This window comes from Crocodylus porosus, unplaced genomic scaffold, assembly GCF_001723895.1.
Source record: "Crocodylus porosus isolate Cpor-Errol unplaced genomic scaffold, CroPor_comp1, whole genome shotgun sequence".
In the NCBI taxonomy this organism is placed as follows: Eukaryota; Metazoa; Chordata; order Crocodylia; family Crocodylidae; genus Crocodylus; species Crocodylus porosus.
The window spans coordinates 609972-630931 of NW_017728949.1; the positions used below are offsets into that span (position 1 = coordinate 609972).

Consider the following 20960-nt stretch of genomic DNA (forward strand, 5'->3'; position numbering starts at 1 on the left):
AGCTTCGCACAGCCCTAGTAGATAAAGCACTGGACAAATACATGCTGCTCACCTGGGTGTGCAGCTTGAGCCCAACTGGCAGGGAGAAGCCCCTGAGAGATGTTCCTAAGGGTCCCCTTCATTTGTCTTGCTCTAGTTCGTTCAGCCCCTTGAAAGAGTTGAGGTTGGGTTTTGGGTAAAGCCCAGGTCGCAGCAGCTGAGCCCCAAGGTCTGTGCTGAGCTGGCTGCTTGGACACTCCAGATGATCAGTTCCAGTTATCAGGATGTCCTGGGGCCTCAAGTGCTTCTGCAGGGAAAGAAGACAGGTGGTCAGGGCTGGACACAGGCATGGGTGAACCAGGCAGCCTCCCAAGACCCTGACAGAAAGGCGCCCCCAAAATGGTAATTTTTTAGTCATTATCATCATTGTCTCTGGTGAAGTGGGACCTAATACTAAAAGTTTGCCTGGGGCTGCTAGGAGTCTAGGTACAGTGCTGCAGGCACTGATTCAATTCTGGAGGACTGGATCTCCCCTGAGGGCCTGGGGCTGTTCACTGGTGCTTGGTGTTGCTATTCATGCCTGTGCCCAGTGACCTGTTCCAAGCTGGCAGTGTGTAGTGCCCCACTGGCATGACTGCAGGTGTGGACATGTGCTGGGCAGTTTCACAGCTTGTGCAAGGGTCTTTTTGTAGATGAGCAGTGAGGGAGCCAGGCCTGATTTAAAGGGGAGTTCTTGTCTGTTTTACCACTTGCCTCCCACCAGCCCAGGCCACAAGGTATGAATGAGCAACTCCTATGTACAAGAGAGCTTGGTCTCCTGGGTGGCATGAGGTGAGAGATGTCAGCTATTGACACTTGGTTTCTCCTGGCCTTCACCTGTCCATGTTCTGTCTCCCTGGCCCCATGCTTCTGTCCTGCTCCAGTAACATCCTTCCTTCCCCTGTGTATTTCAGACTGTCCCCAGCCACCCTCTGGGACGCCCTACATCTCTGCCCTGCAAGCCGAGTCACTTGCCCTGTCCTGGTCTGGCCTGTGTTACAACAGAGGCAGCACAGTCCAGGCATACGTGATGGAGGCCCAGTGAGTCGGGGGGTCAGAGTGGTGCACACTGTCGCTGACCGAGTCCTGCCTTGGTACCTCCTATCAGGTGCGGGGTTGCCTGGAGACCCCAGGGTCCTACTGCCACCAACGCTCACGGGATCGGCGCCCCCAGCGAGGAGTTGGGAGCCGTGGTGATGTCTCAAGCAGAAGGTAGTGGCTGATCATGATCAGCTGAGTCAGCTTTGGCTGGGTGGGACAGCCTGCTCCTAAATGGAAGTCAGTTTTTCGGAGCCTTTGAGTATGGGTGATGCCTTCAGCGAGTGGGGACTGTTGACTGTTCATGTGATGGGAGGCAGAGTCAAGTGCAGACCAGGACCCCAATCCCATCAGGGTAGGCAGGATCAGTCTTAGTGTTTTAGAAGAACAAAATAGAAACAAATTCTTTTTAGTGTTATTGAAACATCACTGCAGGTGCCTGGGACATCACTGCTGTCCCAGTGACACATTCCACAGCAGAGCTTCACAGGACCAGTGGAAATGAAGCACTGGGCCACTAGCTAGAAAGATCCAGGCCTCCCTCTGCCTGGGCTAACAAAAGCTCCCTTAGCTGCTTGCTGCACAGAGCTGGTGACATATGCAGCTAAGCAGTTCTAACTGCATGCCCTCCCATGACACCTTGAGCCAGTTTGTCCTGGCTTCTCTTTGTTCTCAAATCCCTGCAACTGTCTCCCTGGCCCCTGCTGTCCTGCCTCCAGATATTACCTCTCATCCTCTTGCTCCAACTTAACTCCTTTGCCCATTACTGAGACTGCTGCTATGCCCATTGTATTGAGTCCTGTACTGACAGTGCAAATTTGGTCCCCAGTGCTCAGCAGGTGAGCCCCACATGGACAACCTTGTCCATATTAAGCAGAGTGGAATAAATGGGCTCTGGGAGCCAAAGGTGTACAGTAACAGAGTCACATGAACAACGCTCAGCTGTGAAGTGTGCTTCATGGGTTGAGTGCTGAGATCATGACCTGCTTAGTTTCATGGCAAACACAGTAGAAAGATGGTGGGAGATCTTGATTATCTTAATCAAAAGAAAACCAAGTAAATACAAGGCACACGGCATGTGAAACAGGGCAGCTCCAGAAAACAAATGCATCAAAGTCTCTTCATTTTTATTTTTGGAGCAAATACATCTGAAAGTCTTGTTTTGCCAAACTGTCCTTTTCCAATGGGAAGGAAGAGTTAGTTTTCATGTTAAATTTCAAGTTGCCTGCAGGGAGATGTTGTTCTAATAGCTACAGGCAAAACTACTGCAGATAAGAAAGAAGTGCTGGGATGGTGGGAGCGAGGAATATGGCCTTTGGTGGTTCTAGGGATACAAGGCAGATCTTTGGTCAGAGATAGGTCTCTTAGGCTCAGAGACCTCTTTCTCTGGGCTCCTGACTACTTCCTTGAACTAAGACATCACATGTCCAGTTTCTCTTGTTCATGGCTCCTTCTGAGGTTGGGCAGGTCTGTGTTGCCAACCCTTCTGTGCTGGATTTGCACAGCACAGCTGGCCTTGAAGTCTGCTAAAAAGCTGAGAAAATAATGAGGACAGGAAGAAGATAATGGGGGTTGGGGGATGAAAAATAATGCAGTCTCATGTGTTTTAGGCTGGGTTTCTCTATGGGCCAGTGGTGGAGGCTAGGTGCCCTCCCCATTAGACCAATCTGGACCCCTTAATGATTGAGACTTGTTGCTGAAGGATGGAGACTCTGCTTTGCCTCAGGCTTTCCCCAGGGAACCCTCAGGACTCCCGTCTACCCTTCTGGTCCTTGGTCTGTCTCTGGGAACCTCACAGGGACAGGGATGAAAACATCCTGTCCCTTGTTTTATTTACCAGTGAGGTCTAATTTCCAACTCATCAATTTGGTCCATTAACTTCTAATTCCATTTCCCTCTTCCTTATTAATGCAGTCCCTGGACTGTCTCGGTGCCTCTTTTTGTTCAGACTCATTCCAGTCTCTCTCTTTGTTTCCTTTTCATACTGTTCCTAAAGAACCCTGACCATCATAAGTTATTGTAGCTTTTTATGGACTTTCTCCCAGAGTTGTTCCCCTCCCCCAACCTGCTTCCTCTCCAGCTCTCAACCCAACTACCCTATTTCCTTCACTTTGACATAACATTTACAACTATAGCACTGACTTCTCACAGCCCCTTTCTGGTTCTTTTCCAGTCTTCTGGGTTCCCTCTCTATACCACTGGATGGCTCTGGCCAAAGCTTTAAGCCACTTGACCCTGGCTGGATCTTGGGACCTGTTCTCCATCCTCTTCCCATTTGACTTTTGGAGATTTGTTTGTATGTCCAGATACCACACCAGTACTTGGCTAGTGCAGGTGTGCACTAATTGTATTGCTGGAGTGATGCTTCAGACAGGTTGGCTCCCTTGGCAGTACCTTTAACAGTGTACATTATTCCACTGATTCCTGGAAATGTCTGTGGGCTATAACTTGTGGTGGATCACCCCTGACGGCTACCCTGTGTACGTCTTCCCACAGGTGAAAACAAGGTTTTTGAATGTTGCCATGTTACCATAAACAACAAGGAGGATGTTTCTGACTTCTATTTGCAGCTTGAAAAACTTGGAGCGTAAGTCAATAGCCAACCTCTCTGCAAAGTTGTGACTGACTATGCCTGGAAGTGTCCTGCTACTCAGATAGGCCTCTTGCGCCTTGGGGAAGAGGAGGACTTGCTTACTCACACAAGTGTAGTATAGTGCATGCTTTTATACCTACTCATGTGAGCAGCCTAAGCTGAGAGTGGGAGCCAGAGAGAATCACAGGGTCTGCTGGTGTCCAGCAGCCTCCATACAAGACCCCTCTGTACTCGTTGCAGCCCAGTCCTGTCTGTCATCCACTTAAATGTGTGCTGCCTTCCTCTTAAGTATTAAGCCTGAACTATTGCAGCTAGTTCTTTTAGGAGCTGGTAGTGATCTGTTCCTGCTGACTAGATTATTAGTGCTCCTAAATCCTGCTTACTTTAAATATTGGGGCTGCTGGACTATCTGGGAGCTGGCCTGGGATGCCCCAGCCTCCCTGATGAAACCAGACCAGCTGTCTGAGTGTGCAAGATGCCCTGCTTAGCAGGAGGCTATGCCCAGTGCTCTCCTTCCCTTCTCCTTGCCCTGTTCCCTTCTGCTTTCTCTTCCTTAGTGGAAAATTTGGAATGGTTTACAAGCTTCAGGAGAAGGCCACTGGGAAGATCCGGGCAGGGAAGTACTTCCGGACACGGACGGCCAAGGAGAAACAGGCAGCCTGCAAGGAGGTGGAGCTGATGAACCTGCTACATCACCCCAGACTGGTGCAGTGCCTTGCAGCCTTCCAGAGCCGGGCCGAGCTGGTGATGGTGATGGAATAGTGAGTGAGGGCCAAGGAGGACTGGATTAGAGCAGCCCCAGACTAACCATTTGCTGCCCTGTGCAGGGTGGGAGGATATTACACACTATTGTATGCTCTTATGGGAGTACCTCAAGGAGGGTAGCATTGGTGCCTAGGCGAACAGCATCCAGCACTTAGCAGGCAGACAGAGGGGTTTCCCACCTATTTGGGTTTGGTCTGGACTTAAGCAGAAGCACCCAGCTGGCCTTCTGAGTTGCACTCTGACCCCAGGGTGCTGAGTCCATAGCTCTCTCCTATGTCCTCTACTTTTGGCTTCTTGTCAGGGTAGCTGGGGGTTGGGCCAGTGCTGCCTTGGATGCAGGAGTGAATTCATCAGGGAGTGATGCTCCATGACTCCCCCTTGCTTCCTGGCAGCATCGTGGGTGGGGAGCTGTTTGAAAGGATCTTGGATGATGACTTTGAGCACACAGAGCCCACCAGTGTCCAGTACATGAGGCAGATCCTGGAGGGGATCCAGTATGTCCACCATCAGAGCATCGTTCACCTGGACCTCAAACCTGAGAACATTGTGTGTGTCAGCAGGAGCAGCCATTGGGTCAAAATCATTGATTTTGGCCTGGCACGGAAACTGGGTGGGTAAGAGGAGCCCCACTGGGAAAAGCTCATCCTGTGGGGATGGGAGGTCCCCCCTCACTAATGCTGGAGCTAATGCTAATGCCCCTGCCACAGTTTATGGGACAGAGGCCCCAAGTCAGTTAAAACAGCCCTGCAGTGTGCTTAACCTTCATTTTGGTCTTGTATTCATCCCTGTTCAGCAGTGCATGTGTGTCAGCCAGTGCTTCACTGGAGCCAGAAAACAGATGTCTCTACTGCTAACTGCAGCATGTGAGGAGTTGGGAAAGGGCTAAAGCAAGAGCCAGCTTAAACCCCTGCCCTGGCTGGTGTGCGAGTCTCCACTGTGGGCATCCTGCTGGGTCTGGCTCTGCAGAGTGTGAAGCACCTGCTGTAGCAGCAATTGCTTGGGGCCTCTGAATCTGTGTGTAGAGAAGCCAAGGGTTTGCCCTGCTGTGACTAGTGGATTGGGCATGTTGAGCCTCTTTTTCTGGCCTTGGCCCAGTCTGGACAATTTGCTGTCTAGGTCTGAGTTAAAGTTGATGTTAAGGTGTTCACCATCAAGTATAATGGAGCTCTGATCTTGAGTGTGGCCTCCAGATATTGCTGCCCTACAAATAGCAGGGTATTGACCATGCATTGCCAAAGGGGATTCCAGAGAGATAGGTGCAGTGGGAAGCTCTGCTGGCCCTTTGCTTTTGCTAGTGCCTTCACAAGTAGGGTGCCATGTCATCCCCATTGTTCCCATCTTGTCCCTTCAGATCCAAACAGTCCTGTCAAGGTGCTACATGGGACCCCAGAGTTCATGGCCCCAGAAGTGGTTTCCTTTGAGCCTGTGGGATTCACTACAGACATGTGGAGCATTGGCGTGATCTGCTACATCCTGTGAGTGGCCTTCCCATCAGCAGCTTTCAGAGGGGAGGTGCAGGTCTCATCTGAGTGAATAATGGCCTCTTCTCTTGCTGTCCCAGGCTGAGTGGGGACTCCCCCTTCCAGGGGAGCAGTGACATGGAGACGCTGAACAACATCACAGCTGCTCGGTGGGAGTTTGATGAGGAGACCTTCTCAGAGATCTCTGAGCAGGCCAAGGAGTTTATCAGCCAGCTACTGCAGAAGGACAGCCGGTAAGGAGGGCCAGTTCTGTGGGAGGGAAGCCTGACTGAGCCTTTTAGGGTTGCAGAGAAAGGCAGAGTGCTGGGAGTGAGGGCACTCATTCAGGCAGTTGTTGAAGTCATTGGATAGAGCTCTCTGGGGAGCATTAAATGTGGAGCCTAAAGGCTGTGACTCTGCATAGGGGAGCTTCTTCTGAAGGGCCATCCTGTCTGAAGAAGGTGAGACAATCAAGTGGGGATGCTGGTGGGGGACGTGCAGAAGGATGTGGGGAGGTGGCTGAAAGCCTGGGTGGAGAGCATGAGTCTCAGGAGTTTGCAGGGGCATGATCCTGGATGATAAAGGTATTCCTCAGGGAGACTCTGGGATAGCAGTATGCCTTGGCGGGGTGGGGGGCAGAAGCTGTGGGTATGAAGTGGCAGGCATTGCCATCTCCTTATCCTCCATTTACTACCTCCCCAAGCCAAACCTAAGCAGTTTTGCTTTCCATGCCTGGAGCCAGCCAGAGGGGGGCTTGCTAGACCTGCAGGCTATAAACCTATGCCTGGACCTGCTGCTCCAGTCACTCTCATCCCCAACGTGAGCGATAGTCAGTGCTGGCCATGCTGAGCTATGGGACTGGATTAACCAGCCACTCTGTTCACCCCCAGCTGCCGCCTCTCCAGCGACAAGGCCCTGGCACACCCCTGGCTGAAGCAAATAGCACCGAGTGCCACAAAGACGCTGTCCAAGGAGAGGATGAAGCAGTTCCTGGCCCGCCAGAAGTGGCAGGTATGACTGGGACCTGCTCCTGATGCCTGTCTGAGAGCCTGTGCCTTGCCCGAGGTCCTGGTTTTTTTGTTTTTTGTTTTGTTTGGGGTTGTTGGAGGGTTTTGTTTTGTAAGGAAATTTTTCATGTTCCAAGCCAAATCAAGTCCAAATCCATGAGTCGGTCCAGAACCATAAGTGGCCCTACAAGTGGCAAACATCCTCCACCCCCACCAGGGACTTCAGATGTTTCCAACGTCTTTTGGCAGGCATCCTATATGAACCCCGGAGGCTTGGGGTTCAGATGCCCTCAAGATTCACCTGCCCTCAGCCACATGGCCTCAGGAGCAAGCTGGGGAGGAGTCTCCCACTTCCATAAAGTAGGCTTTAAGCCCCAACACCTTGAGGGGTGTGAGGTCCTGTGGCTGAGAAGAAGCTTCAAAAGATCTCCTCCCACTGCCATGAAATGCAGCAAGGAAGCCAGGCAGCTGTTTGCTGCTGAGCTGTTCTCTACTGGGTTGAGCCTCCAGTGCTATGGCCCAGCCAGGGGTGGGGTACTGCTTGTGCTTAGGATTTCTTCTCTAGAAATCTTTGCTGCCTCTTTTCTTTTCCCTCCAGAAAACAGGCAAAGCTGTGCTGGCATTGAAGAGATTCTCCCTGCTATCCCACAGGCTGGATTGCAAAGTGACTGACCCTGATGCCCAGGACAAAGGAGGTAATGGCCCAGGCTATTAACCTGTGTTTAATTCTTACCAAAACCTACCAGGCCAGGGCCTTTGGCTACACCTTTTTCCATCAGGTCCTAAGGTCAATGCAATATCAACTGAGGAGCACTGTGGTGACAGACTTCTATGTCTTGCTGTGCTCCTTTGCAAGAGACCTGTTGCCTGCAGACCTGTCTGGATGTTTTGCAAAATCTAGCACTTTTTCCCCACTTCTACTTAGCTTAGCATCACAATGCTTGGAGGCCCTTGATGCAGGGATCATTAAAGACAAGTCTACATCTGGCCTTTGCATGGCTGGCTAGAGCAGAGAGAAAGTGCTTTAGTAGTTCTTGCTTGTCAGGCACCTAGTTTTGACTGAGAACCTGAACAGGTTCTGGACCATCTTGGCAACAGAGGCTGATGTCCTGTCTGGAGAGGCAAGATGAGGAGCTGTGTAGCTGCCCACAACTTCACTTGTCAAGTTTTATATTGTGAGGCCAAAAGGGACCAAATTTATGCTGTCTTATGGAGGAGATGCTTTTGATCTATAGTATCTTCAAGAGCATCACATTCCTTTTTTAAATCTCACAATTAAATATGTGGGCCAGTACAGTACTCCTTTTCCATAAACTCATAGGTTACAGGCCAGATAAGTGTGACCATTTAGTCTGATCTTTCATGTTAGCCATAGGAAATCTCTGAATCCATTCAATTTGAGCTAGATTGCAACTTGTAGAGAATTAGCCAATCATGATTTAGAAATTGTCCATGGCATCCATTCATCAGCAAGTGATGGTGGATATAGCAGCTATTCTACCGACTGGTGGTACATTTTCTCTTGTGGCTGTAGAGACCAGTGTTAGAGACCAAAGTTAGATGTGCAGGTCTTGCCACAGTGGTTACAGGTATACATGGCATTAAGGGCTACAGTACTGACAGGCTGTTTCCTTCAGTCACGTTTCTGTTGTAATTCGGATAACTGTTTCTTGTCATGATGTTGGACTCCATGATTGAGAAGACAGCGCCACTTTTTTCTGTCTCGTCTTAAGGCCTCCCAAAGGGATTCAATTCCTAAAGGCTTTTGGGTTGATTCCAAAAGCATTCATGTCCTGCTTGCAGACGTCTTCTGAAGCGCAGTTTTGGGCACCCTACTTTTCTCTTTCCACCTGCAATTTGCCCATATAGGATGTCCTTCAGGATGTGGCCATCTTCCATCCTGCAAAGATGGCCAAGCCAGCGTAGGTGCCACTGTTTGAGTGATGCAGTGGTGGTTGGCAGGTTAGCTTTGGTGATGAACTCTATGTTGGTGATTCTGTCTTGCCAATTGATGTCAAGGATGCGTCATAAGCAACATAGGTGGAAGCTGTTTAGCTTCTTTTCTTGGTATGTATATGTTGACCATGACTCACTGCTTTACATAAGGACACTGAGGATGCAGGCTTTGTACATAAGCAGCTTAGTTTTGATTGTGAGTTTTGCATTGTTCTAGACTTGTTTGGAGAGCTTACTAAAAGTGGTAGCAGCCTTTCCAATGTGCACATTTACCTCTTCATCCAGTGATACATTGTCACTCACTGTGGATCCAAGGTAGCAGATCTTGTTCACTGCCTTGAGAGCTGTGTTGCCAAGGCTGATAGATGGGGACTGGCAAACTCCCTGTCCTAGGACCAGTCTTCTTGATGGTTAGGGCAGACATCCTCCAAGCATGGGAGAAGCAATTCATGAATATTTGTAGTTGGCCTTCTTCATAAGTGGTGAGTCAGCAAAAAAGGGTTCCCTAATAAGTATGTGCTTCACTTTTTTGTCTTGGCCCTTAGGTGGGATAGATTGTAGAGTTTGCCATCTGATCTTGTGTGAAGAAAAATATGCCTTCCTTCAAGCTTTCAAAAGTGTAGTGCAGCAGAAGATCCCAAAAAGTGTCGGTGTCAGAACATGTCCCTGCTTCACTCCATTCTTCATCTCAAACCTGTCAGAGGTTGATCCATCAAACTGAACTGTGGCCTGCGTGTTTTCATGGAAGGAGCATATCATGCTGAGTAATGTCAGGGGGCACCCAATCTTTACCAGGACCTTGAACAAACCTGCTTTGCTGACCGTGTCAAAGGCTTTCATCAGGTCAACAAATGCCATGTACAGTGGCTTATTTTGTTCTCTGCATTTTTCTTGGCATAAGGAGAATATCATAACCGCTGCTGATCTCCCCTCTCTGAATCCACACTGTGATTCCAGGTAGATGCAGCCAGCAAGTTGTTGCAAGTGTTTCAGGATGACTCTGGCAAAAGCCTTGCCTGTGATGCTGAGGAGAGACATGACCCTATAGTTATTGGAATCACCCTTGTCTCCCTTATTCTTGTAGAGAGTGATGATGTTAGCGTCATGCTTGTCCTGGGGTACTTGACCTCCCTTCCAGCAGCACACTAAGAGTTGATGAAGGTATGGTAGCAGACTGGCCATCCTGCACTTTAGAACGTCAGCTGGGATGCTATCCTCCCCTGGTGTTTTTCTGCTTGCTAGAGAGTCAGTGGCTTTGCTAAGTTCTTCAGTTGTAGTGTCTTTGTGTAGCTGTGCCAGTACACTTAAAGTTGGAAGCTGATCCAGTGCCTTTTCTGAAATGTTTGTTTTATGGAAGTAAAGCTCAAAATAATATTCAACCCAGCATGACATCTGCTTATTGTTGTCAGTGATTTTTACTTTGCCACCTTGAGACTTGAAGGGGGTGACTTTAGTGACAGTTGGACCAAGAGATATACAAAAAACTAGAACTCTTGGTTCCAAAATGATATCTTTTTATTAGACCAACTGGAAAATGTCAAGAAAATTGTCCTTTTCTGCAAGCTTTTGGGATCAAAGTCCCTTCATCAGGCTCTGAGAAAAGTGTAGATGGTACAAGTTGGACCAAGGGCTTTCTTCAGGCCATTATATATAAATTGCAAGTTTCCTGTGGCTGAGGCAAGCTGTATCTCTTGATGTAAGTTAGTCCAGTACTGGTTTGAGCAGTGTCTGTTTTCTGTACCATTGCCCTGGCATGCTTCAGCTTCTCCTTGGAACTTTCTGTTGGATTTTGGTTGTGTTTCAGGTAGGCTATGTTCTTGGCTTAAGCAAGTAGTAGCATGTCTTCTGAGTGTGAATCAAACCAGTCTTTATTTGACAGTTTATTTTTTTTCCCCAAATACTCCTGTGGCTGTTTCTTCAGTGACTGCTCTTGGTCCACTCCAAGTTCCTTCTGCATTTTCAGCTGTTGCTTTCGTAGACATAGCTAGCTCATAGGTCCTTTGAAAGTCGAAGCACTTGCTTTGGACTTTTGTGCTGTGTATGATAATTCTTGATTGACTTTTATGCTTGGCTCTATGCAGCTTCTTTGGTATCACTTTCACTTTGTGACCAGTAAGGGAGTGGTCTGTATCACACTCTGCCCTGTGATAAGTGTGGGTGTGTAGTACACTGGGCAAGTCTTTCCTCCTGGTAATCACGAGGTCTGATTGATGCCAGCAGCCAGATTGTGGGTGCCTCTGTGATACTTTTTGATGCTTTTTTCCTGCAAAGTAAATGTTAGTCGTACACAGGTGTTTTAAGGTGCAAAGTTCAAGAAGATGTTGGCCATTTGTATTCATTTTCCTAACGTCATAATGTCCCAGGCAGGTGGCCAAGAGTCATGATCTGTGCTTACTCAAACATTAAAGTCCCGTAGGAGGAGAAGCCTCTTGCTGGATGGTAGGTGCTTAATGACTTGGTGCAGAGCATCGTAGAAGTTATCTTTATCATTTGAACATTCCTACAGAGTTGATTCATAGGCACTAATGGTGTTAACCATCAGTTGACTGTAGTTGGAGTGAGATGACACGACCTGATGTTCCAGTGAGGTTCTCAGTGGTTTTGACCAACCTGTTGCAAACTGCAAATCTGATCTCATGTAGGCAAGTATCTTCTGCATTCCTACCTTCCCAGGAAAAGTTGTAGTTGGCCTCATGAATAGAGCCAGAGTTGGCCAATCTTGTCTCCTGCAAGGCTGCAATGTTGATGTTAAGTTTTTATAGCTCTCGATCAATCAGTGCGGTCTTTAGGACATTGTCTATCACCTGTAAATTGTCATTCATGCCAGGACACATGGTCCTGACATTCAGCTTCCCAGCCAGAAAGTTTTAAGATTTCTTTTCATGTTGCCCGGTACTTGGTTTGCCATCTGTTTTTTGACTTTTGGTTTAGCCCTACACACCAAATGAGGCAGGCAGACCATAGCAGCACCTTACTGCTGAGGGCTGCCCAGCTTAAGGTGGACAGTAGCTGACCAATAGAACACAACTGATTCCTCCCACTGATGAAGGTCACCGATGGTACTCTACTCTACACCAGCTGAGTTGAGCTTATAACCTGTGACTACCCCCTTCTGTGTAGTGCTCATGCAAGTAGCAAAGATGGAGTATCCCCTCCATTCGATTTTGGCTGCAATGGCCTGGGCAGTTTATATGGAGATCCTTTAGTTGCCCATATATCAATGTTCCCCTCTTGGCCTAGCTGTTTGATCCAAAATGAAAGGCGGAAGACAATATATTTGGAGCCAGCTTGGCTGCAGGAGCTGCTGGTATGGAGAGGATCTTCAATTCATCCACCTTTCAGGGCTCCACTTCTAGACTGGTGGCCAACCAAGGTTGGAAAGCCCAGTCCACCCTCCGCCAGGGGTAAGGACTACCAGCATCCTCTAGGTTGCTCCTCCACCCAAAACCATTTGCACTGTAGAGGTTGTTAGACTATTTCCCACCACCCAGCTCTTGGCATTGACAGCTACAGATAGTACCATCTACTATCATAATGGTAGCAGAACTGGCCTGGTCTGACCTGACTGTTTACAGATTGTCCAGTCATCTGAGAATCTGCTACACCCATAGGTAGGCTGTTACAATGGTGAATTACTTTTGCTGTTAAACTTCCATTATCAAACTTCTATTCTAGGTACTTATAGACCAGTCATATCACCCCTTAATTTTCTCCTTGTTTGGCTGAATAGATCAAGATCCTCGAGTTACTATACCACAGCTTTCCCAATATACCTCCTGGTTGTTCACTGAATTCTCTCTAATTGAACAATATCCTTCTTGAATTGGGGACAAGTGAACTGGACATGACGTACCAGTAGTAGCTTCATCAATTCCCCGTACAAGCATCACAGAACCTACCTGATTATGCTTGATTTTTTTAAGCCCCTCCCCCCCATTAATATGTGCAAAGATCATATTAGCCTTTGGGGCTGCAGTATTGCACTAGGAGGTTATGTTCAGTTGATCAGCACAGTGACCCTCATGTCCTTTCCATAGCCCTCTTCCCCCCCCCCATTCCCATTTTGTAGGGAATCTCTGGTGTTCTCTAATTCTAGATTATAACCTTTTATATGATCTTACTGAAATACTTACTGTTAATTTTGGTAAGCTGGGTGCCAGTGGTTCCAGTTCTTCTATATCTGACCTACCCCTTCACTATTTGACATGGTCCAGTCTTTGTGTCACTTGCTAGCTTGATCAGGGATGATTTTTAAGTTGTATTCTAGATCACAGATAAAAATGTTTTAAGCAGAGGAGGGGCAAGAATTGATCATTGAGGAACCCTACTAGAAATGTGGATGTAGTGATGAAACTCAACTTAGTTGCATTTTGAGACCTCTCATTTGACCAGTGCTTAATGTGCCCTGTGATTAATATTTATTCTGTTTTGGAAACATCTGTCTGCAGTAAAATCCTGATCTTTGCATACTGAAATATTGCTACTTTCTCCCCCACCCTACCCTTCCCTTTCTCCCTCCGCAGAGCTGGACCACAGCCAGGAGAAAGGGGAGGTCTTTGCTCTCCAGAAGCTGCAGATCAAACAGGAGCCCCACTTCTTGGAGTCACTGCAGGACCTGGTGGAGGTGGAAGGCAGCAGTGCCTGCCTCCAGTGTCATATTGAAAGTAAGTTCCCCTGACACCCTGCAAGACTTTTTGTTGGCCACTGGAGAAGGAGGAGCGGAGGTGCAGGCATGCTTGACCTTGCCTTGTTCTGTTCATGCTGGAGTGACCCTGGCAAGCTGGTCTGTAGGAGGCAGCTTCTTCTGGATACAAGAGGTGGCTGTACAGCGAGGGTCTAAACTGTCCTTATTCCATGCATGGCAACAAGTGGAGTTTTGTGCAGATTTTGAAAGCCAAGTACCTAGTCATGCACTCTCCCTCTGCAGCCAGTAGGCCTACCAGCACTGGCCCTTAACACCTAAAGGTCCACTACTAGGTGGAGAGACAGCTGAGCTACCTTGGGGCTCCAGGAAGGGGTGCTGCTGGCCAGTAGGTGGCGCTCTTGCTGCACTGAAGTGAGACCCGGCCTGGTGGTGTATGTGCTGTGCTCCTGCCTGGGGATCAGGGGCCTAAGGGCCCTGCTACACCTTACAGGTATCACACAGTTTTCTGGTTAATTGTGCAGTTGCTTCGATCGGCTACATGTGCAAAGTACTTACCGTGATATAAAGCTCCAACCAGAGAGAAAGCTAGACATCAAAAATGTGTACTGACTTTATAACTGGTTACTATCAAGCTTTAATTAGCGCATGTAGCAGGGTCTCCCCTGGGACTGGGAGCCCTGTCAGCCGCAGGGGTGCACCATGCCCAGACAGTGCTGGGAGTTCTGAAACTATGGGACTCTCAGCCCCAGCTGGATCCTTGCAGCACACCTCCTGGTCCTGGGACCCAGCTTCTGGTACCAGGATCATGGTTACAATCTCCTAGTCCCAGGGGTGGGAGATCACAGCTGCTGCCATCTTCCAGCCTCAGGGGCTTCCTGCACCCCCAAGGCTAGAAGACTGCAGCAGCTGTGGTCTCCCAGCCTGAGGGGTGCATGGAAACCCCTGGAGCTGGGGGATGGTGTCTGTAGTGGTCTCCCAGCCCTGGGGGCACATGAAACTTAGGGGCTGGGAGATCACAGCAGCTGCATCTCCCAGCTGAGGGGGTGCATGAAGCACTCGTGTAGCTCAGAGGCCTTCAGCTGAGGGGGCTCCAATCTGCAGGAGCTTGGTTCTTGTTGCTACAGTGGGAACCCAGGATTGAGCTCCCCCTGCACCCGCAATAAGGTGCAATGGGATCTAATGCATGATCCCACAATCGCACCTCCTGTCATATACATGTTGCATGGCAGGAGGTATGATTATGTGGATTGCACATTAGATCCCATTGCAACTTTTACCTGCAGGTGTAGAGGGGCCCTAGGTCTAACCCTGGACATGATGGATTCATGTGGCCCTTCACCCATTGCACAGGTGTCCCTTGTAAGGTCAGAGAAACCTCCTGGGGGATGTGGCCCGTCTCTGGCTTGTCAGTTCTCCCTTCTTCCTTTGCAGGTTTCCCTGACCCAGAAGTGACATGGCTGCAGGGTGATGTTCCTATCCAGGAGTCCCCTCATCTGCATGTTGCTTATGAGGAGAATGGGAGCTGCTCCCTAACCATCTTGGAGCTCACTGCAGAGGATGCGGGACAGTATGTGTGCAGGGCTGTCAATGATGTGGGGGAGGCAGAATGCAGTGCCAGGCTGACTGTGTGCCCCCAGCAGAAAGTCACAGAGGTGTAGAGTTAGCTATGGTGGAGGAGAAGAACTGTTTGGGAGCAGCCAGCTGAGGGGATCTCTCTCTTGCATCTGTCCATTCTGGCCCTCAGGGGACACTGTGCTTCCCAGTAGGCTCCATCCCTTCTCAGTCTTGATTTTATGGCATTGCTGACAGTGGGGTGTGGAAGTGGCTGCCCTCTGCTTCCTGCTGCTCCAGGATGCAGGAGGAAGATAGGGGGGCTGACCCTGCACCCCTGAAACCAGCAAAGCCTCTGCTCTGCCCATTTCATGGTGCTTGGATTGAGCCCAAAGTGCCTAGGCCAAACTGCTACCTGCTGCCCACTCTCCTCTCCTGCCTCAGCTGCAAAGTAGGAGGGCAGATGCCTCTCTTCTGCATCTACTCCCCATGTACCAAGGCAAGAGGGAGGGCTGTGGTGTAGGACCCACCCCAGTGGTAGTAACAGCCCTGTCTGTACCAATTTACATGCCAGTATCCTGTCTCTGGACAGCCACATGTATTGTGACATCAATAAAGTACTGCATGGTGTTCTTGCTTGGGATGGGTTTATTTTTCCCTGAATGTTTTTCAAGGGGTGGAAAGTCACCACTGCCTCCACTGGAGGATTCCCTCTCTCATGTTCACATATATTCCCCCCAGTCTGTGAGTATTTAGTGGAGGAAGGGGGAAGGATTTCTCTCCACACCTTGAATGGTAAGATCTTTTTTAACATCCTACCAAATGGGCTTGTGTTGCCTACCTGTGAGCCTAAGCTCAGCTCTGTTGTCATTGAGAGGGGCCAAACTGACTTCCACCAGGGCAGCTCTGATCTTTTGCATCTGCCCTCCCTCCTCAGAGTATCCTGCTCTGCAGTCTGGTAGCTTGCTGTTTTTTTCCTACCTGCTCTTTATATGCGCCTGTTCTTTATTGGAGTCTCCAGCCATAGAGTGAGTTACACCTTGGACAGAGCAACTGGTTGGGTTCTTCCAAGAACAACAGTACAGCTTGGAAATGTGGGGGCAGGGGCAGGGGGTTTTAAAGGAGCCAGTGATAATGGTAACAACTGAGGCTGCTGAGTTATTCCAGATGGCTCATTTCACTCAAACTAAAATGAGTGACACAAGTGGGTGCAAAACCAGGGTCTGCAAAAAATGATCCCACAAGTGAGAGAGCAGAGAGTTTTGCTTAGCTCACCCCTTATGGACTGCAGGGTAGGCCACTGCCTAGCTGGAGAGGATTAAATGTTATTCAGTCCATCAACACAGAGTCTGGATGAGGAGTTGGGGGAGCTCCCTGCACACCTTGACCACCCACTGCACAGAGAGGCCTGCTGTGCCCATACAGGGGACTGCACAAATTAGTACTTAAACACGGAGCAACAAGGAAGCAGGGACTCTTCAGCGATGATTCTACACAGGACCCCATACCAGGTCAGGATCTGAGAGGGCAGTTCAGCCCTATATGAACCACTTCCTAGAGCTGGGTCATATTTTTTTTTTTACTTAGACCACTTTTTCCAGTGGAAAGTATGGAGTTGCATAAATGTGTGAAATTTTTGTTTGGAAAACAATTGAAAAAACCCCAGGCAGGCATGGTGACATGTTTAGTTGTTTTGGAGCGTGAAATAACCTTTGCAGTTAACATTTTAAAAAGCTCAACATTTTATTTGTCAAAGCAACAGCAAAGAAAAATTTGAAGTGAAATGTTTTGCTTTTCATAAGGAATTTAATTGAGTCCCCTTCCCCCTCAGTGAAAACATCTTTTATTCTATACCAGAATAATGATGTTTGGCTCTTCCTCTTCCCTATTACCACTTTCACAATTTTTTGAATTTCCCATTGAACCTAAACTCTCCTGGGTTTTTTTTATCCTGTTTTACATAGAGTGTTTCAGCTCAATACTCCTCATTACAGGAATGTATAGCTGGCCGTATACAACTGATGTTAGCAGAGTTACTCTAGACTGGCACCAAGGTAGCTGGGGTTAATTTTAGAACCCATTCAATTGTAGGAGGATCTTGAAATATGGCTAAACTATGAGGCTAACACAATCCCATTTCATGCTGCTGGTATTCAGATATGAGGCAGATTGGATTTAGCGTGGGATTTGACCTGTGTTCTTTTGGTCCTGTTCATTTATGGTAAACATATATTGTAATTCTGTCCTGTGTATATACAAGACTTGTTCTAGAAGGGATGGAATTGTACCCTGGTCCTATTCATCATGCCACCATCTTAATCCCACATGGACAACTGTAATGCCATCCCATATGTTCAGAAATCAGATGCATTTTGACCCATAGCTGTTCCTATTCATAGCCTACATGCAATGTTGTTCCCCAATCCAGTACTTACTTGTAGCGCAGGGTCTGTGGCTTATTCCTAGCTTAGTACAGATATTCTTTGTCTTATGCTGTGATATGGGAATGAACTTACTGGACTGTCTCTCACAATTCTCATGCTAACTATGCTAACTATGACCTATTGAGTGATACCTGGGGAGACTCCAGTCCTGTACAGGACACATAGGTAAGTGGAGCCCTCTTCTGGCTTCATTTTGAAAGAAAGCAGCAAGGGCAAGCAGGTTCATACTACACTACCCCTTCCTTTCTTTAACCTGGGGCCCTGCCTGCTGTATTTTTCAGCATATTCAGAGCTATCTGTTTCTGAGTGATGTCCTCACTCTGTGTTAAGGATGCTCTGACCATGGTAGGCATGGCCAGAAGCTGTTCAGCACCATGTTTCACTCTGCATAGGAGGAGAAGGATGTGCTGAAAGGATTGGGGGCAGCAAGTTGAAGCATGGACCAGGGCTTGATTCCTCCACCCCAAGTGAAGAGCTAAGATTATTTACATTGCTGTTACCAGATTAACCCCAGTGTAATGTAGATCAGAATCTGACTCCCTGTTGTCCAAGCATGTCACCAGCCTGGAGCAGCTCAAGGCCCTGTCTGGTATAGGGTGTCATTGTGCAACAGTCAAAGATCAGATGACCAGCCTGTGGCTCATCTGATTCACTAAGGTCAGCCTGAGCCCTGGAGGAGAAGGTTTCTGTTCTTTCCAACCCCAAAACTGCACAGTGCTTTGAATATGCAGGAAGAATGGGCCTGAGGGGGCTCCCAGGGCTAGATGCACGAAAGGAGTGAGGTACCTATTTCCACTTCAGGTACTACAGACCCATTCAAGACCTTGCTCAGCTGCTGCCTTATCCTAAAGTCTATTAGGCATCTCTGCTACCATGGGTGGGCCTACATAAAGGTGCCCAAACCCTGCTACCAGTAAGTGTCCCAGAGCCCAAGGCCATGTCTAACACCCCTGTTGGATTCTAAATGTTCCTACACCTCCCTTGCTTGCAGGGCCTTGACTGGGGAGGTATTCCTAGAGCATGTATATCTATTCCATGAAGGGCTTCAGATGGTGGCTTAGTGCCTAGAGGGTTTTCAGACTGTAACATCTGCAGTAACTGGAATCATTTGTACTGACACAACCTCTGTCTCGTCACCCTATGGTATCTGCCTGCTGGTACCTTCTTTCCTTTGCTGTCTTCTACCATGACATCCTGTTGATCATGAGTCAGCTTTTCTGAGGCTCTTGCACAATGAGGCATTTCTTAAATTGCATTCATGGTTTGTAAAACAGTGCTGTTTGAAATCCCACATGGGGATGATCTCTGTCTACACAGACTCCAACAGAAATGACAACAGAATTGCACAGGTTTGCTGCCACTCAGAAGCTGAGGCTGGTTTATGGTACCCAGAACAAACTGAGGACAGATATGAGGCAAAGAGAAGAGATTTATGCCTATAGAAACAAAGTCCGTGGGGAAAGGTGTGGGGTCCATATGAACTGAGCAGCCATTTCTGGTGTTGATTGAATAAACAATAATTTCTTTTTTTCTTAATGATGGTGCTTTGTTTCTGTGTGTCAGTTAAAAATGGACACTGGTAGCCCTAAAGACACCCCATCACTGGTGGCTAGAACATCCTCAATAGAAGAGAAATCTGTTTTCCCATCATTACCTCCTTGGGGACAGAAACATCTCTCCTTTATTCTGGGGACGTTGCCCAGCCCCTGAGCAATAAAGCAAGGGTCAGCAACCTACAGCCTTTGGGCTGGATCTAGCCCTAGTGTCATTTGATCTGGCCTCCAAATGTGGGACTTTCATGGCAGGGGACTTTGGCAGCAGCTGCTTTGCTATGCCACTACTGGGGGAAGCAGCTGTGGCAGGTGCTTTCCCTTTGCTGTCACTAGGAAAAGCAGTGGTTGCAGTGGCTAGATCCTAATGCCCACCCAGCTCTGTCCCAAATTTGGTCAATCTGGTTCACAGTCTTAAAAGGTTGCAGACTGGAGGATTTGAGGAGGGAAGCTCTCAGCCTCTCCCATGGGAGCCATTCCACTTTGTATAATTAGCTAATTAATTGACTGAAGCAGAGGGAGGGCAGACTTCGTAGCCCAGTGCTTAGGGCTCTCTTGGAAGTTGGGTGACCTGTGTTCACAGGTCTGATTCAGCACAGGCAGAATAGGGCTATGAGGACAGGTATGCCCCCTGATGGGTGTCTCCCTTAGGAGAGAAGCCTGACCTGGGGGACACCTGCCTCCAAGAAAGGGTTTGCAGCTGCAAACCCACACAGAGCTACCTTTGTGGGGTGAGACTTAGTCCTTCCACCAGAATCTCCTGTTTGTTGGCTTAGGCTCCTATGCAGACTCAGATGCAGGCATGGGTGAACCAGGCAGCTGCCTGAGGCCCACATTAAAAAGGGGCCTGAAAATGGCAATGTTTTCCTCTGTTGTCTGATTATTATTATCATTATCTCTGGTGAAGGAGTAGCCTGATACTAGAAGTTAACCTGGGACTGCCAGGAGTCTAGGTACGGCACTGCTCCTATGGGCTCCATTCTTGGAGTACTCCTGGAGGCTCTATCTACGAAGGCTTTGCTGCTGGCCTCACCCAACCCCCTGGGATTTTCCCTGCAGAAGGTTTTCCTTTCTCAGGCATAGGATTGGGTTGCTGCAGCAGACTCATCTGAATCCCCAGATCTCATATCCTAACATGGCCTAGAAAATCCTTGTGGGAAAGCCACAAGGGCTGCAAGATCATTATTAGTGTAACCTGGGTGGTACTCCAAGAGGTACCCCCTCTCCAATTGAAGGAATCAAAGCAGGTGCACAAGTACTGTGGGAGGTGTAGGGACTCTCCTCCCCCTATAGAACAGAGCCAGACCACCAATGGGGAGTTAACCATATACCTTTTAATACTGAGAACGTAACAGGCATAAATCAGAGGGTATAGTGGACATTACATTGCCCCAAGGGGGCAGGATTCAACAAAGGTTAGACACTTACAATCACTGACGAAAAGAACAGGGTTAACAAAATGTAAAACAAACAGCAGAGCAAACAATGCGGGTTGGTGAAATATAAAAAAGGTGCAAAATGTCAAATGACAAGGAAATATAGGGCCTTGGTACCTGGAGGGGGGCAACACAATGGCCCTTTCCCACTGCAAGAAGACTTCCTTCTTGTTGTCTCACTCACTCCAAGTCACCCCAGCTAGGGCTTGAACCCATATCTCACATGTGGTAGGTGGGAACACTGCCACACAGCCACCACTAGTAGCACTGCTCTAGCCTGCTAGGGACCTTGACCTTCTGGGAGCCGGGCCTCATGTCTTGCTGCCTGGCCTCTGATTGGAGGAGCTGGGAGCAGAGCTGGGAACCCCTCAGGTCACTGCTCAGATCCTTCCTGGAGCAGAAGGGAGCCTCTCCCAGGGGATCCTGGAGCCCAGTGGGGGCCTCTCCTGCCAGCCGCATGCCACGCTGTTGAGGGTCCCACTGCTGCCTGCAGATCC

The 20960-nt window shown here is 48.6% G+C and overlaps 1 protein-coding gene across 1 annotated transcript; it reads left to right on the plus strand.

Annotated features, from left to right (window-relative positions):
* Positions 1-730: 730 nt before the first annotated feature.
* LOC109323201 (myosin light chain kinase, smooth muscle-like) lies at positions 731-15674 on the plus strand. The gene is made up of 11 exons (XM_019554651.1): positions 731-810; positions 933-1230; positions 3553-3643; positions 4207-4410; positions 4807-5024; positions 5766-5889; positions 5976-6128; positions 6765-6885; positions 7480-7576; positions 13361-13501; positions 14914-15674. Exons 2-11 carry the CDS (start codon positions 1215-1217, stop codon positions 15138-15140), a joined length of 1392 nt encoding a protein of 463 aa, XP_019410196.1. The 5' UTR covers positions 731-810; positions 933-1214; the 3' UTR covers positions 15141-15674.
* Positions 15675-20960: the final 5286 nt, after the last annotated feature.

Bases quoted from the DNA above. Each gene is read 5' to 3' on its own strand.
- LOC109323201 (XM_019554651.1), top strand. The intron at 3,644-4,206 runs GTAAGTCAATAG...TCTCTTCCTTAG, and splicing joins CAGCTTGAAAAACTTGGAGC to TGGAAAATTTGGAATGGTTT. The intron at 13,502-14,913 runs GTAAGTTCCCCT...CTTCCTTTGCAG, and splicing joins CCTCCAGTGTCATATTGAAA to GTTTCCCTGACCCAGAAGTG.